This window comes from Cygnus atratus, chromosome 4 (assembly GCF_013377495.2).
Source record: "Cygnus atratus isolate AKBS03 ecotype Queensland, Australia chromosome 4, CAtr_DNAZoo_HiC_assembly, whole genome shotgun sequence".
In the NCBI taxonomy this organism is placed as follows: domain Eukaryota; kingdom Metazoa; phylum Chordata; class Aves; order Anseriformes; family Anatidae; genus Cygnus; species Cygnus atratus.
In genome coordinates, this window is record NC_066365.1 from 24,779,342 (window position 1) to 24,797,298 (window position 17,957).

A 17,957-nucleotide genomic window follows, 5' to 3' on the forward strand; every position below is an offset into this window, starting at 1 on the left:
AATTTACAGCTGGATTTTGCAAACATCAGCATGAATTACCAAGGCCTCTCCATTGCTTATGCTTTTTTTTTCTGTATTTTCTGTAATTTCTCCATTTTTATCACTCGCCTTATCTGTGGCCTGTTTCTTTCTGCGTATGTAGAACAGTTTCCATCCATTTCCAACTTCTAACAGTTTTAAAGCCCCATTTTTAATTCCCTCTGCTAGTAGAATATAAATAACTTTAAATGCATGTGAGATCCTATCAGACCATATGGGTTTCTTTCTCGAAAGTCAGCATCAGGATCCTGCAGATTTCTAGTATGATTACTTGGAGTGGTCTGTCATTATAGCAAAACCCAGAACATTAGATATATCGCCATATACACACTACTTGTGATGGGATTCAGACAACATTCCAATAATGAATTAGTGTGATACATTATACTTTAATTTTCCTTCTTAGTAAATGCAGGTTATTACTGAAATTTGAATTGTGGCTTTCAGAAATCATCAAACCTGAATAACATAGAGGATCTGTTGTGTTTATTACAATCTGCAGCCAAGTTTGACAAAAATAAATAAATAGATGCAGTGTACAAGTCATGATAAGTAAATAAAGAAGCCAGTGAGTTTTTTTTCTTTGTGTGAGGTGACTTTTAATCTTGTCTCTTACATTCAGTCTAAGTACTTCTGGGGTACCTTTTAAGGGTTTGGGATATGAGATTGTAATGCAGACATTGAAAAGGCTGTAGAGAGGGACAGCAAAGAGAAAGGAATAGACACCACCTTGTGTTCCAGTCAAGACTTCTTCCAGGCTTTCAAAGCAGTGGCCTTACATTTTGGAGAATTGTTCAACATCGTAACTGAATTTACTGTCACAATGATTTCAGAATTCAACCTCAGTGTTGCCTTACATTTATTTCTTTATTCTTTGTCACAGTGATTTAAAAAAAAAAAAAGAAAAAAGAAAAACAAAAAAGAAAAATTTAGGTAGGTCACTGTGTTTCCTACAGTTCTCAGGATTTTCAAAAATATTAACTTTTTTTGCTTTACTTTTTTTTTCTTACCTTTCTATGTTATCTACCAACCATCTGATGGATCTTTTATAAACCAAAGGTTTTGAGTTCTCACAAACAAGAAAGTGAATCTTTAATATATAATCACTGAAGTAAGTTAGAAATATTGTAGCTAAAAGCCATTCCTAAGTTGTTAAGTGTTGCCTTAATGTCAGCATATTTTTATGTGCTTCCCAGTCCTGAGGACAATTTCATTTTTCCTTACGTTTTATAGCATTTCAGTATTTCTAAATAAGCTTTTTTAATTACATTTTAAAGGAAGTGTGAAAAAGATAATTACAAATATTCTGATGGTTGAGTCTTCTTAACTTGCATCAGACATAGATAATCTTTGGTACTGTTTGCAGAAGTTTTTTTTGTTAATTTTGTAACTCTTCAAGCAAGGAAACATTTGGAAAAAAATCTTCTAGTTTTTGTTACAATTTTTGCTTTCAGTATTTATTCAGTTGCTCCTTTGGAGACAGATTAAACTGTCAGCATAACTTTGACAAAAAGTCACTTTTTTGTTATTCAGAACAAACCTACAATTTTAATTTTCTAATCTGTCCTACAAATATTTTTAAATAGCTGAGAATATTTAACTTGTATTTTTATGTCCAACAGGCTCGCAGATGGGTCAGGGACTCTGGAGAGTTGCTAGGAACCAGCAACTGCAACACCAAGGTTACAGTGGACAAGGCTATCTTACCAGAGAACATGGCAGGAGGATAGCTACTAACAGTGTTTCCAATGCAAGCCACCGGAAACAAGCCCAAGGAGGCATTGATATCTACCACCTGTTAAAGACAAGAAAATCTAAAGAGCAAGAAGGATTCATTAACTTGGAAATGCTGCCACCAGAGCTTAGTTTTACCATTTTGTCATACCTGAATGCAACTGATCTCTGTCTAGCTTCGTGCGTCTGGCAGGATCTTGCTAATGATGAGCTTCTCTGGCAAGGGTAAGCAAAAAAAAAAAAAATTACCTGGAAATAGTAAAAACAATTATTAAACTTAAATGTTGTCTCAGAATGCACTTTGTATTGTTCAAACCTTAGCAAAGGTTTCCTAAGTTAAAAGGAGAAATTTGAGTACAATTTAAAAATGTGTTATTCTGGATTTCTAATTACTATCAAGTATTAGTAGATGTTACTATACACACAAGTGTGCTTGGTGTAAGCATATATGTGTATTACTGCAAACCTGTTGTTTGATTATGTTGTGAGGAAAAAAGAGGGCTTGTCTTCCCTTTTGTATTAACACACAGCTGAACTGTTTGTATTATTACTTCTCTGAACTTCAAATAAATATCTAGCTCAAGCAAGCAAATATATTCAGCTGAAGCTCCAGGTAGAAAGGAATGAGAACTCATGTACTTTACTTATCTTAGAGCAACCTAAACGTTTGTTTTTGGAAGACAGTGACAGAAGGAAGGGGGAAAGAAAAGGTAATTTCTGCAAATATATCATGGAACTTCGGCAGTTGAACAACAGCTGAAATGCATTTATACAACTCGCAGAGGTAATTCTGCTTGTTTATATGTCCAGAAAATAAATAATAGAATGTTCTATCAAATAAAATAGTATAGGATCAAAATTGAATTACAGACACCATCTTTGATATTTGGTGTTTTACAGCACTAGGGAAGAATCCTATGAAAGCATACCTAGCTTAGAGTAGATGGTCAGCAGAATGTGTGTCTTCCTTCACAACATAGTCTTACCCCATAACTTAACTGACAGTAAGTAGTATTAATATAGTAAATGGGTTATTGTTCCAGGTCCTGTTTATTTTCTTTTCTTTGTGCTCTAGGTTTTTTCCTTCTGTCATCTATTTATTTGCCCATCTGCATTTGAAGCAGTTTCCCTTCCTATTATGCTTTATGAACTGCAGTAATAGAATAATGCAATTATGATTTCTTAGACACAGTTGTTCTGTTGTTGGAGACTGTTGTCTTGACAGAAAATATGAATTCTGGTGAAGGTTCTGCTAAGCTTCTAAGTTTATGCACATCTTAACATTTGAGTAGGTATGCGTTGTACTGTTTTTGATCCTTAGTTTGAAAACCATGCAAAATACGAGTAAATTTCCAGTACTGAAGCGTAAATGTACTATAGCTTCTTAATTAAACAATTGTATGCAGTGTATATTCTTAACATGCTGGTAGAAAGTGTATTTCCCTCAGAAATATTTCATCCTGTGAAACACCTCATATATAGATATATATATATATATATAAATAAATATTTAGTGAAATCTTCACAAATATTCCTTCCAAGCATACAGTTTGGTGGTGAAAACCTGTCCTTATTTAGCAAATTTATAAAAGTCTCAGTTCACATAATATCTGCAAACATCTTACTTTTTAATATTCCATTTGTATTGGATGTGTTTGAGTTTAGACTTCAGCAAGTCCTGTGGTTGTAGTTCTGAACTCAGTCCAAATAAGACTCAGGTTCCTGATCTGAAAACCAAGTTTCTTCCACATTCTCAGCAGTTACCTGCTGAATTCTGACTATTGTGGTCAATTATTTACAAAACAGATGCCTTAAAGCAGAACTGCAACTGAAATAAGGAATCTATATAACAAACAGAGTGCCTAGGAAGTGATAGTTCAAGGGAAGTTCAGATGCTGTCATCAAAGAAAATGAGATGAGGGACAGAAACTGATGAAACTGATACGGAGTCAGGGTGGGATAGAAAGAAAAGAAACTGGGACCTAATGGAAAATATAGATGAAATACACATGGAGGGGTGGGGTCGGATCACATAACCCAGACTGGTCAAGACTGGAAAAAGGACAGGTAGAAAGTAGTGAGTTGCATAATTTGATGCAGATGTGGCATCTCACTCACTGCAAAACTGGAGCACAAGAAACTAAACACAATATTTTAATCTCTGATACTGCTCCAGGAGAACTTGTCACTTGTTACCCACTGTTCAGATACTAGAGTGCCAGAGGTCCCAGCTGTGTGGATGTCATTATGATGCCACCTACTGGGATGCATTTTGAGATTGCATTCAAATACACCAAAACCTGCAAAAGAAAAAAATCATCACATAATTGAAGACTTTAGCAACACACATGCAAAAGGCTTAAGAACTAAGTGCTACAATCAAGCTTTTTCTTATTGTTTGGGTGTTTGGCTTTGCAGCAGTCATTACATATTGATTCTTTAAATGTATGAAATACAGAAAAGAATTTTGATAATAGACTAATTCTGTTTTCATAGGTTGTGCAAATCCACTTGGGGTCACTGTTCTATATACAATAAGAATCCACCTCTAGGATTTTCCTTTAGAAAATTGTATATGCAGCTAGATGAGGGCAGTCTCACCTTTAATGCCAACCCTGATGAGGTAAGTGAACTGTTGCTGACAGTAATAAACAGTTTAATTATGACTGTTGTTTTATAGCCATAGACATATTAGAAGCAAAGTTTTAATAGGTATTGTTCTACAATAGGACTGGTTAATACTAAGATACAGCCCCTTCTTGATCATTTTTGCATATGGTACCTCTGCACATCATTTACATGGCTTGCCTCTTAAATGCTCTGTACAGTAGTCTGACCTATGGATGCCAGAAACTCATAACCATGTATTGGCATGGGAACAAGGGGGAAATCCTAACTGAAGAGGCAGTGAGAATCTTAAAAAGGGTAATAATACGCATACATAAACTAAAATGCTGCTTCACAGTATGGATTTGATCACACTTAGTTGACTTCATGCAAAGCAGGATGAGGTGTAAAGTGACAGCAATTACTTCTGTGACAATTGCAATTTCTTGTAAAGCATTTTTAAACTTTCACTGTCAAGGAATGCATCTTGAAATATTATGGAAGAAGATTTACTCCTGAACTACTCAACAGATTGGTTTGATTTCTGTGGACACTTGTTCTGCATAAAGCTAATCTTTTTTATAGTATATAATGCCATATATTTATTTTCAAAAAATACCCCATGTCAAACTAAAAGGTTTCCATTTATTAATTCATGTAACTAACTGGAAAAGTCAGTTTCTGCCTTCTCTCTGTCACCTTTCAAAGAAGAAAAGACTTTGAGAGTAGACATCTTTTGCCTGGGAAATATATAGTTAATGCCAAAGTGACAAAGAGAGTCTTTTGTGTACAAAACCAGACTCCTCCTGCTTCATGTTTCCTAGGAAGAGTTGGTAGACAGTACTGAACAAAAGGGAATATTAACTTCCTGCATATATTTATACATACACAAGGAAGTGGCAATTGAATAAATCCAAAGTAGGAAAAGAATTAAGAGTCATGAAAAGATATACTTCCAGGAGCCAATAGTTCACTCTGCTGATAAGATGCAGAAAACATGAACTTATGACCGCAGGGTGAAATAAATAAAGCAGTCATATGAATCATTACAATAATGGGATTTTGTTTAAATTCTTGCTTTATCTCATATTCTGCTTGATAAAGAAACACACTACTTTTATTAGTCACAAATTATAGTATTCTGTAATTTCTCTCGTAGAGCTCTGCCTTGAACTTTGATACACAGTGCTGAGATGTCTTATCAGCACCTTGCTGCTTGAGTGATAAGCATTGATTTTCAGCAGTATTTTAATGAATATAGTAATAAATATAAAGCTTTGCAAATGAAACACAATGTGTTTTCAAGGATATATGAAGTTTTAATTGGCAACAGCCTTGCCCACCCAAATTTTTATTTGCCTTTCAATTTGTTTTAGGATAATTTTTCATTTCATATTTCAGTTTATAATATACTTTTATGTTCCAACCTAATTTAAAGTAATTGTGCTAGGTTTAAAGTACTTGGAGCCATCACAAAATGCACTGAATAAAGGTGTTGGTATTTTTCAAGGAAATGAAGATGAGCAAATTAGAGCTACTTTATAGTATACCTAAACTAGGTATTAAATTTGTTATGCTACATTCCTTCTGGTTTCATTATAGTTATATTGTACAGTGGCGATACGAACAGTCTGTGTCAGGCCTAGTAAGAGATTAAAACCTCAGGATATCTCCTAAGGGCTTCTGTTCCTCTCTCCCTGTGGAGCACCATAGCCTGGCAGGAATCATTCAGGACCTGAGTTTCAGGAGAATTCACAGATACCATTGCTTTTCTTGTTTACAACTGTGATATTGGCAGAATTATTATTATAAGGACAGTGTGACTGGAATATATGATATGACATTCCACTATGACAAATTGTGTCATGGAATTTCCTGCCAAACTCTGCTTTACATTTGATAACAGACCTGGTCAAAGTACTATAAAAATAGGAATATTTACAGCCACAGGAGCAAGATTCTCCAAAGGACACCGCCCATGTCATGAAAATGGGTAACCAGGCTCCACAGCAACAGCTCCAGAGCTAGCGGTGGCTCACGGGGTAGGGAAGAGCATCTACACACTTTGTGGTAGGATTCTCTGGTTAGCCATTGTTGTGTGCATGGTGTTGTGATATCTGCTGTAATTTAATGTATCGGTTGTGTGCATGAGCTTGCATAATTCATAGCAGGTGCTCACATTCTGCTGAAAGGATGTGCGTAATCACATTACACAATCTGAAAACCTTCCAATGCATGTTTGGTTTCTGTTCTTTTGTTTGTTGTTTGGTTTTTCATCATAATGGCAGCATCACTGTAGCCAAGATTTTGGAACTTTTTTTTGTTTTCTTTTGGGAGAAGGGGTGGCTTAGTGTTAGTATTAAGACTTGAATATGAATATTCTGTTGTTTAATCTGCCTACATGGTCTCTGCTGTATTTTATTCTAAAGAGTGTATGGCATATGCAAAATGTTTCTCACGCAGTGCTCATTCCATATCATGTATGCTTATGACTCAGAGCTTGTAAGCAACCAGAAGTTATTTCCCACTTTTTTGTATAGTGTTTCTGACTCCCTGCAAAATACACTGTCAAGTTTATTACACGGGGCTATGCTATGGATTTAAGATTGGAAATGAAGGTGGAAACATACTTTGGTCAGGAAAGAAGATCTAATTTTTGTTTTATTCTTGATGATAGCAGTTCTTACAGATTCTGCTTAATAGCATTTATTTGTACGGATTTATTGGAATCTGGACAGTACTAAAGCTCTCAGCCTCCATAGAGGTCAGGATATCCTTTATGTAGCATAATAACAGGAAAGTACAGTAAACAGAGACAGTGTTTACACTGTACTTGGCTTTCCAATTTATGGAAGTTGGCTCGTTCATTACCAGCTGCCCTTAGTTTTTACTAGGGAGGTGAGTTTTCTGTTCTTGGTTATAAATGAATTTTTAGTGAGGTGCATAAAGCTACCTTACCTGGCTTTTAATTAGAGATAGTCTGTAGATAATAGAATATTTACTGTGCTGTATATTTCTAGCCAAATTTTTGGAACCCATTTCATAGTGATCTACTAAGCAAGCCAAGGATGAGATCCATTGATTTATTTCTCCTAAGAATATTAGAAGTATGTGCATGTGACAGGGGCAAGAAGTTCTATGTGATTTCAACTTCCATTCTAACTATGTGAAAAGGTGGAATGGATGAGAGAGTTGAAACCATTTTGAAAACTGTCCTTTTAAGTCAAAGAACTTCAGTCATCTAAATTACCAGTTATGGAAGCTGTGTAACATGAAAAATATTTCTACAATTAAAAGATTGCATCACAAGTGTGTATCACCGAGACTGTATTTTAAAGACATACCATGAAGGAGGCTGTTGAAGTGGATGTTTTATATTGTGTCCACATTTGTCACCAAATAAGTAAATCACTGTATGACTTGATAACTTAGGAAAAGAACCTTATAAATACCTATTGGAAAATATAAAATCAGTACTTGTGTTCTGTTCTGGAAGAATCACCATGAAATGTATTAAGATACTGTATTTATGTAGAAAAGAAATGTAAATAATAATACTGTACATTTCTAATTATCATTACTAATCATGTTAGTGTTACCTAGAAGTCCCAAATAGAAATTGGGGATAGAAAAGGCCAGGGACCTTTATTTATATACAAAATAAAAGCAGAGTCACTGCCCCCCAGAAAATCATCTATATAATCAAGCTAGTAGTTAAACTTGAATTCCCGTATTTCCTAAGCATTTAAGAATGTTTACATTTATTTGGTGATCAAAATCCTCCTTTTTTTTAAAAAATATAGCACAGTCTAGAAAGAAATCTGCATTTCATGTTGATATTTACATAATCCTACCAAAGCCTGAAAAAGTCAACAGAAAATGCTAATGTTGATATGCTACTAGCAATTTCCTTAGTCATCTTTTAAAACTACATAAGCTGAACAAATAGAGCAGTGTACAAATGTTTATATCAGATTTCAAATATTAAGTGAAATTTGTCTCTATTGACGAATGTATTTGTCATATATTTAGCTGTAGTATTTTTAAATGTCCATTAGGTAAAAAGCATCATGATCTCCTACTTCTGATTTGGCAGACAATTCCATTTAAATATTAAAAACAGAGAACGTTATGTGTAGGAGGAGAGGAAATGTGATTTCAAAGAGTTCTGTGTCACCAACGTAGAGTACGGTTGGTTTGCTTTGTGTGTGTAACTAAACAGAAAGGTCCAAGGCAACTACAAATGTTTTAATGTTAACTACTTTACTGAAAAACTCTGGGAGTACTATTAGAAGATAATAAAATCAATGCAGAAATTAAACCAATTTTGTAAAAGAAAACTTTTTGATTTTTAGCTGTCCTGTATGGATATAAATGAATGGAAAGACTCTTGGGAACTAGAGGAAGTAAGCTAGAGGTGTCAGTGCTGTAACAGAATAGATTGGTAATATAAGCATTTTGTGACTGGAAAAAAGAAAAAAAAAAAGAGCAATTATAGAAAATAAGTTATGGAAATACAAGGAATTGTTTTTCTTGTTACTGTTGAGCTATAGCTGTGATTGCTGTTTCCACATACGATCTAAGTACTCTAATCCATGAAGATTTTATCCAGAGCTGGCTTCTTGGCCATGGAAGGCAAGGTGTCTTTAAGGAATCTTTCCTAACTCTATAATGCTGAGAATATCATAGGGACAAACAGGTTCCTCGCAGAAGTTAGAGAGCTGCTGGCAATCTAGGCTGTTGTGCTGTTCACCTAATTACTCTTCTTCCAAACCAGCTCATCCTGTTCTATTTCCTAAGTGTTAAGACCTCTTCAGACCTGGTGGATAGTGGCCCAGATCTGCCTAGCTGAATTCAGTCAAACGTTGCCTAGGAGAATCACCAGATGACTGAAAAATAATCTTAGCATAGATTTTAATAGTGTGTAGGACTCCTTATTTCAGCTAGTATACCTGCCACAAGCAACCATTTTAGCTTCCTAAAGGGATTTATTTGAAATGTGGGTTCTGAGAGGAATTCAAGGCAGAGTTTACAGTGTTACGGAAAGCAGATTTGATGACATGCCTTAAATCTTGAAAATAAATTTAATTTGCTGTGAGCGAAAATTTAAGAACTTTGAAGAGAAATCAGGTTTCTATTGCTGCGAAGTATTTGTGGTTGCTTAGGAAGCAATAAACAGCAACTAAAGATGATGGCTTGTGTTGAAGTGTATTTTATTTATGCCCTGTTTATTTGTGAAAGAGATGAGGAAAATGAATAAAGAGACTGCATTCACATAGAGAGAGATTGTCAAGTGTTGTGTGGTCGGGAGAGAGAGGGAATTAAGAGACAGGATAAAAACGTTTTGCAAAGACTCATTAGAGTATCAGGTAAGGATCCTACACTGAGTTGTAATCTAGTGCACAAAGGAAATGACTTACGGCATTTACTGACACAGAAAAATCAATCCCCTATTTGTCTTGTTTTCATGTTGTTTCATCTATGAAGTGCCAGGTATTTTCTGGATATGTTGCAGAAGTGTTCGTTAAATAGCTGCAGCATAAATGCTTTTAAAAGTAGAGCGTTACTGAAACTTCTTTGACAGGGTCCAGTTTATATTACCTTAAACAAGCACTTCTTAGTGAAGCAAATGCTAAAGTCTCATTAAGTCAGGATATAAGTAAAGGAGGCATAGTTAAGCCAAAAGTGTAAAGAATAGTGAAGCCCTGGTGTCCTGCTGTTAGTCACATATACACTGTCAAAATACTAGAGAAATTAATAAGAGGTTCATACTCATTTTGGTCTCCCATTTTTACATTCCCATTTACCTCTAATTCAAGAAAGTACTAATTCATTCAAGTACTTAACCATACATTGCCCATCCTTATTTCAAACAGACTTAAATATAATCTAATTTGGACTTAAATGCAGATGTATAATGCAGTACATTTCATTACTGTCGCAAATAATTCTTAAAATCAGGCACTAAAACTGCTGGTTTATTTTGTTCTTAACTGTATAAAACCTTTATATTTGTATTTGTTTTAGAAAACACTCTTTTAAAAATAAAGTATGCTTCTGCACTGCTATTTTTTGTAAATATATAAGCTAAAATTATGGACTGGTTAAAAAAAAAGGTTGGATAATACTACAGGTGTTTATTGGCTTTTCACTTGTCATGGATATCTTAAGTATCTGACTCTGTATCTCAGGGCATATATTCTAATTTGTTTTTTTACTTGATATACGTGAGATTTTGTTTTACTGATCCACTTCATAAAACATCTCTCCAAACCTATGCTCAGTACTTTATTTCTTTTTTAAGCAAAATTGCACAGCACTGGGAAGTTAGTTTATAGACTGAACAGGTTTCCCCTACGTGTTTATAGATGTAATGTATACAATGTAAACTAAAAGGGCAGACTTACAAAAAATAGTGGTCTCATTTCAGAAGATTTCAGAAGTGTTTTAAAGGTGATACAGGTAGTGGCACTACCTTGGTGTACACTGCCTACACAGAGATGCACTCCCCTACACATTTTACATTATTTCAACGTTATGGTGTAATAGATACTGTAATTAAGGAACGTAAAATTTCTGTTTAACCAATTCTCAGAACTGCTCCCACTCCCTGGCAAATTAAATGAAGCTAGTTGGTTAGATTTTTGTTGTTGGAAAATTTGAACATTTTAAAAATCCATCAGTGTGGTTTTGATCAAAGGGAAAATAGTTTTCATGCTTTGGGATATTGCAGTGAACATAAAGAATTCAGGATATCGTTGAAATATTTTTTATGAAATATTTTTATTTTTAAATGAAATTTGGCATGTGTATTCTATAAGAAATGTGTGCTTGGCAAAGTGGAAAATTCTGGAAATAATAATATATTAAATATACACAATAGTTCTATCTTTCTTAAGGTATTTATATATTGATGCAGTGTTCTTATTTATGTGTATGCACATTTATATATGTTTATATTTACCTCTGCTTTGAAATCAGTGTGCTTGTGTTTATTTGCATTATTACACATTTAAACAAATGCATTTAATGCATCTATTTGAATGTGATGCGTCATATACATGTGAGAACATTAATGTTTTAGTCAAAGATTTAAAAGACAAAACACTATGGCTAAGATTTTCTTCTCTACAAGAGTTATGAAATTAAAAGTTATGGTCCCTGTAGCGTTTTAAATACAATTTTTAACAGTATTAAATCCGAAATATTAGTTTACACTGTAAATGAGATACTACAGAATTATGGGATTCATAATTTTAAATGTCCTGCTGTGAGTATATGTAAAATCTCAACCATAACAACATATTAAGTTTCTTTTAGATTGTATTGTGCATGTTGAAATGTTATTGAGAGGAAGAGGAATAATTCTGCTTAAAAACATATATATATATATATATATATATATATATATATATAATTGTATTATGTTCCTACATTGCTAAGGACAGTGCTTGTTCCTAAACATAATATGAAGATTAAACATATTTATATGTACATATCTTTTATCTCAGGGAGTCAACTACTTTATGTCCAAAGGCATACTAGACGATTCGCCAAAGGAAATAGCTAAGTTTATCTTTTGCACAAGAACACTAAATTGGAAGAAGCTGCGAATCTATCTTGATGAAAGGTAACTTGAATTTCTTGCAAGGCGAAAACTGCTATTCTCAGTGTACAGCACCATTCAACAATAAATATTTTGCTTATATTAATATAATTTTATTGATATAAAACTACATGAAAACACAGCTAGGTAATGCTGTTGCTAAATCTGAACAGTTTCTTGGTTCTAGAATTTGTGACTATAACACCTTATAAGAACCCTTGAAAATATTACTTATAACCAATGTATCAATCTCATACAGTGTGCTATTTCTCCATTTTTGCAATTCTTCATATAAATTGTGTGTAAGCTGTAGTGTGCATTCAAACTGCACATGATAGTTTGTGCTGTATGATGTTCAGGACTTGTAGATATTTGTTGCTTTTTTTGATTTGGTCTTTCTTTTTGGTGTTAAGCATGAAAAACAGTCCTTTTATGAAGTGGTAGTAGCTTTTTAATTAATGATGGATTGTCTAACCACTATTTGATTGTGGTAGGGAACTCTACCCCCTACTGTAGCATGCTTTTCCACCTCAACAGTGCTTTCTTTTGCCCATCAGGGTACCTTCAGGTTGGGGTGGTGCAGTATCAGGAAAGAGGGGCATCAACTACCAGTTCAAACAAAAGTTGTAAGAGGAGGAAAATAACAACTGGACTTACACAGGATGAGCAGAGGAACAGCAGCATTTACAGCAGGAATCCTCTCCTGCTTCTCATCCTATTCAGCCTGTACTACTAAAGAACTCCTGTTATTAGAAGTCATTTTTTAGTATCATCACCACTGACAGTCCTGTGCTATAAAACTTCAGATTATGAAATTGTGGTATAATAGAAGAAATACAAAGCCATTTATCAGATGAGACTGCAAGTTAATTTTAGCAACCCCTACTGCCATTCATCTTCCCTTCATGGAGTGTAATCAGGCACTGAAAGTTAAACTAGGTTTCTAGATATCCCTCTTAGTATTGAACTGTTTAATAGAAAGGACCAATGTAACAGAATATTCTTTGTTTCACTCAAATTTATTTCCAAATTTGCTTCAGATGTCTTCTTCATGTCTGTTTGTTTAGGCTAGTCTGAATGATTTTGTTGTTTCTGTGCGCAGTTGAAAACACTTCAGAGCATTGCACTCTGATGGACTTAGACTTTAAAAGGGCTTTGAGAGCAAATTTTATCTAACTTAAGCTGGGTTTTAACAAGATACTGCTATAACAGCTTCTACTTAGGCAACAAAATCTGCATGATACACAGAAATGTATTCCCTTTACTGTCTCTTTAAATGACTTTGTCGGATAGCTTAAAGGAATTGAAGCCTTTATGTGTAGTATAAGTGACTATGTATATAAAGAAACGTAAACTGCTAATTAATGTATATTTTTATGATAATTGGTTACTATTGTAAGTGCCTGAAGAACATTTATATTACTATCTTTGTATTGTTAGTGATAATTTTGTCTTTCAACAAAAATAAAGCTAATAAACTATTCTAAAGCTCAAACTACTCTAAACCTTTTGTATCGATTTTTAAACCTACATTTTCATATGTAAATAGGTAAAAGAAACTTCTCTAATCATGTGGGATTTTCTTCTACCAGGCGAGATGTTTTGGATGACCTTGTGACGCTGCACAACTTCAGAAATCAATTCTTACCAAATGCACTGAGAGAGTTCTTCAGACATATTCATGCCCCTGAGGAGCGTGGGGAGTACCTTGAGACTCTTATAACAAAGTTCTCTCACAGATTCTGTGCTTGTAACCCTGATTTGATGAGAGAGCTTGGCCTTAGCCCTGGTAAGCAAAAAGAGCTTTGATTCAGTGAATCATGTTATCTTGTTATCTTTCCTTCATTTTTTCTGTGTTTAAGCTCTGTACTCTCTCTAAATTCCCTCTTGCAAAGACTTACACACTTAACATTTTACCCTGTGGATAGTACCAGAGAAATGAGGGAATTTGGGGCCTCACTGAAGTTAATAAGCATTTCTAATTGGTTGCTGGGGAGCCAGTTTTCAGCAATGGGTCTGCTTTTAAAGATGTTTAAAGATAAGCTTTAGCTGGATGTTGACCTTAGTTTATAAAAACTTCAAGAATCCATTTAAATGAATGTATATAGACACATCAGTGACTTTTGGATATTGTAGAAATATTAAGAGATTTGTAATTGTTCATCTGGCAATGTGCTGATGTTATTACTTTGAAAATTGGTATACTAAATTTTATGTTGGTGGGATATCCCTTTGTATTTTTATGTACCTATATGTACAGTTACAGGCCCTGATGCTGAAGACTTGGTAAGATTCTTGGACAGGAAATAATATTTGCAATGATCACCGTTTCCTTTTATATTTTTTTTCTTGTCTAGATGCAGTTTATGTACTGTGTTACTCTTTGATTCTACTTTCCATTGATCTAACCAGCCCTCATGTGAAGAACAAAATGTCAAAGAGAGAATTCATCCGAAATACGCGACGAGCCGCACAGAATATTAGTGAAGATTTTGTAGGGCACCTTTATGACAACATCTACCTTATTGGCCATGTGGCTGCCTAAAAGCACAATTTGCTAGCACTTAATATTTGTAATTTTCAAAAACTACATCAGTTCAAGAAATTGATTATTTTGTAGAGATGGGGGTTATTTTAGTGCTGGTCATTCTAACCTCTGTATGCAATCAAAGTTTGTGTGTGTAAGTGTGTGTATGTGCAAACTACCTTTTCTAACTGTTTACTGTGGGAATGGAAGGATTTGGAGATTTGTTTTTCGTAATTTTTTTAGTTTTGCACAAAACAATGCCATTAGTCTGACACAGCTATTTACAAATGTTAAAACTGACATTACAGTCTAAGCTGACAGTGGTGGATTTGTGCATTAGATCTGCTTGAAACTTTAATAAGTTCATTCTTTTTAAAATGCCATGTAATGTGTACATATTTAACTAAAGAGGTTTATAATCATAATTATTTTATTGTAAAATATTTTAACTAAAATTTCTCCTTTTATCTCTTAAGAGTGTACTTCTTTCTTTTGCATTAAGCTTTTTCTTTTACAGTGCTAATTACCTCAGATACATATGTTAGAGAAACATTGATTTGAATACTATAAGAAATTTTATTCTAGAAGGTGACAGAATACTTGTAAAATATCTAAATTGATATTTAATGCTATATGACTAACTTGAATAATAGCAATGTGCTATTCACTCAAATTTAACGAAGATTACAGCCTCTGTTTTAGATGAACCCTGATGTCAGTTGGCACAGCCTAGGGAGAATGTGTGTTTTACACATAGCTAACCTATATTGTAGGCACATTGGTGATGTAGGACAACTACATTCAGCTATTTAGCGCTGTAAGCAAAGGAAAATTTCAACAGGGAAAGTGGTAGAGAGCAGCTAAACATGTTGCTTCTTTCAACCACTTCCCTCAGTGTAGAAGTGTCAATGATGGAAATGCCTAGGCAAATTTATACCAGATGACTCATTGTTAAAGCTGTTAAAAACAGTGACTGTGCACGCTTAGAGTGGTTACTGTGCAAGTCTGGAGCTGTTGCAGACTGTTTGGCCAACTGAGATACTGAAGTATTCTTTCTGAGTCTCTTACGTAGCTAGCTTTTTAAATACTTCTAGATTTATGAAAATACTTGAGAAATGGTTTCAAGTCAGGTCGTATCTTACATTCTCTGAAGCGTTTAGAATATTAGTGCATTTGAAGTGAAAATGAAGTTAATGAGGATTTTTGCCTGGTTTTAACTTGTAGTGCAGTGCTTTTCTTAAACTGACATCATATGTAGTTGAAATACGAGTCATTCCTTAATCTTTTCCTGATTGTTTGTTTACATAATCCTCAGCTATCTCTAGCATCTGGTTTCATTGTGGTAACTAATAGATTTATCATTTTTACCTACCACACCATGAGATGAGGTAGAAAGATCTTCTTAGTTCTGTTTTAGAGATTGCTGTGGATTTTTTTATTTTTTTTTTTAAATGTAGGAAGCTTATGGCAGAGACAGGAATTGAATGCAGGTCATACTCCTCATAGGCATGCACTTTGCCCACACTGCTGCTTTATCTTTGGCACTGAGTGGTTATTACATTTGTCTTAGATGTGAGAAAAGCAATGACTGACAATATACTTACTTCAGTCTACATAAGGGCTACATAAATAACGGGGAAAAACGTAGCTACCGCTGCTTCTTCAAGTATTTAGCATAAGCAAGATTTTGTTCATAGCTCTGGTTCACATGCAAAAATGCACTCAGAAAGAGTTGTATTTTTTTATTAAATTACCTTTAATCAAGTTTAAATGTCATTTGTGTTTGTGTAGCGTACACTGCCAGCAGTATTGCAGCAATCTTCCAGCGAAGTTTTACAGTATCATTCCCCTCTCTCAGGGTCCCTCATTGCTTCACCCTGTGTCCTTTCATGTATTTCACAAGGCCCAAGGGTGCATTCCTTAATCATTTATTAATCTCAAACACGAAATGTTAAAAACATTATATTAAACATTGCCTTAGGCAAACGTCTGTCCCTGTTCAAAAAAAAAAAAAAAACAGGAAAATTGTAATGTAATCTGTAAAACCAACAATAAGGACAAGTCTCTGTGTGCTCCTTGAGGTGCTCTTACATGAAGACTGCAGATTACAGATTTCTAGAAAACACCCCTCAGACATTACGCACATAAAGAGAAGAATTCAGTGAATTTTGAAGTTACAACTAATCTTATCTAGAAGAGTTTTCTTCTGGGACCACAAATGCAGCTCAAGGTCTAATTCTCTTCTCACTGGCACCTATGTTGACATGAGAGATAGTGTTTTAGATTTTGCACTGATATGAGAGTACAATTCGTTAATCTGCATTTTTCTTACTTTCCAGTTACCCTCGGTTCCCATCATCAGGCAGATACAGAACAAAGCGTCCAGGCAGGCAGAATATGTTATGTCTGGGATAGTTGAGTACATCTATTAACAAGGTTTAGAAAGCTTCAAAGACCAGGGTGATAAATTAGAAACAGGACAACATGCTTAAAGTCCAGGGGGAAAAAAAAAAAAAAACTACTCATGTACAAATAACAGCATCTGATCTTCTGAGTATGATTTTGAACAGCATTAGTTGATTAGCACCCAACTCATGCTGTACCTTATGTTACCAATTCAGAGTGGAACAGAAAACCTCAATGTGCCACATGTGAATTCCCGTAGAGGTAACCAATAAACAAAAAATGACAATAGACATCTCATCTGTTTTGTTTTCTTTTGTTTTTTTTTGAGGTTTGTGTTTTTCTCCAGAGTGGCAGATAAGTAATTTTTATTTATTTATTTAAAAAATCTAGAATTTTCTTGAAGTTAGGCAATTTTCTGCCATGTTTTACAAGAAAAAAAAAATCTTAAGCAGGTGTAAAACCACTCTTACAAAGAGAAAAGATAAAGTTTGAATTTCCTTAGTCCTCCAGAAGTCCTCTAAAAACAAAGGTTTGGGCAGTGTCTTCTTCAGTATACACTATTGCTTTCTCCATGTACATTTGAAAAGAAAATAGTGATAGCTACTACACTGCCCTAGGTGTTACTAAGCACTGTACTGTTGGTTTGCTGTGAAAGTAGCTACTTGATCAAGCACTTCAGAATACGTAGAGGATCTCAAAACTAATTACGCGAATGTGATCATACTATTAACTGCAAAATGATTCCCAAGCTAGTAGGAGATTCCACCACTGCATGCCCTTTGAAATTTGGCCATGCAACTTACAGATTTGTACCAAGAGAAATACTCTGTGACTGCTCGTTAGAAAGCTGTGGAAGAACTCTCTCCTGACAGTGGAATTGGGAAAATCAAACTGGAAGGTGGTATGTAAGTGATGTTGCCTGCACACTTAACTGTGTAGTAGATACACTAAAGGAAGAAAAGAGCCTGTGGCATAGCAAATGCTCCAGTCCTAAAAAACTAAAGCTGTGATCTGAATGTCCATTTCTGAAAATTAGCT

General features: G+C 34.5%; 1 protein-coding gene across 3 annotated transcripts in view; it reads left to right on the forward strand.

Moving 5' to 3' along the window:
- The window catches only part of FBXO8 (F-box protein 8), a 19,931-nt gene extending 2,583 nt beyond the window's left edge, over nucleotides 1-17,348 (forward strand). Inside the window, exons 1-6 of one of the 3 annotated variants that reach the window (XM_050710451.1) lie at nucleotides 925-972; nucleotides 1,662-1,998; nucleotides 4,270-4,396; nucleotides 11,892-12,010; nucleotides 13,579-13,775; nucleotides 14,344-17,231. In XM_050710451.1, coding sequence (XP_050566408.1) covers nucleotides 1,670-1,998; nucleotides 4,270-4,396; nucleotides 11,892-12,010; nucleotides 13,579-13,775; nucleotides 14,344-14,531 — 960 coding nt within the window. In that variant the 5' untranslated portion in view covers nucleotides 925-972; nucleotides 1,662-1,669 and the 3' untranslated portion in view covers nucleotides 14,532-17,231. Of the gene's footprint in view, nucleotides 1-924; nucleotides 973-1,661; nucleotides 1,999-4,269; nucleotides 4,397-11,891; nucleotides 12,011-13,578; nucleotides 13,776-14,343 lie in introns of those variants that run through there. The other 2 variants (XM_035557932.2, XM_035557931.2) reach the window with 2 other exon arrangements.
- The last annotated feature ends 609 nt before the right edge of the window (nucleotides 17,349-17,957 follow it).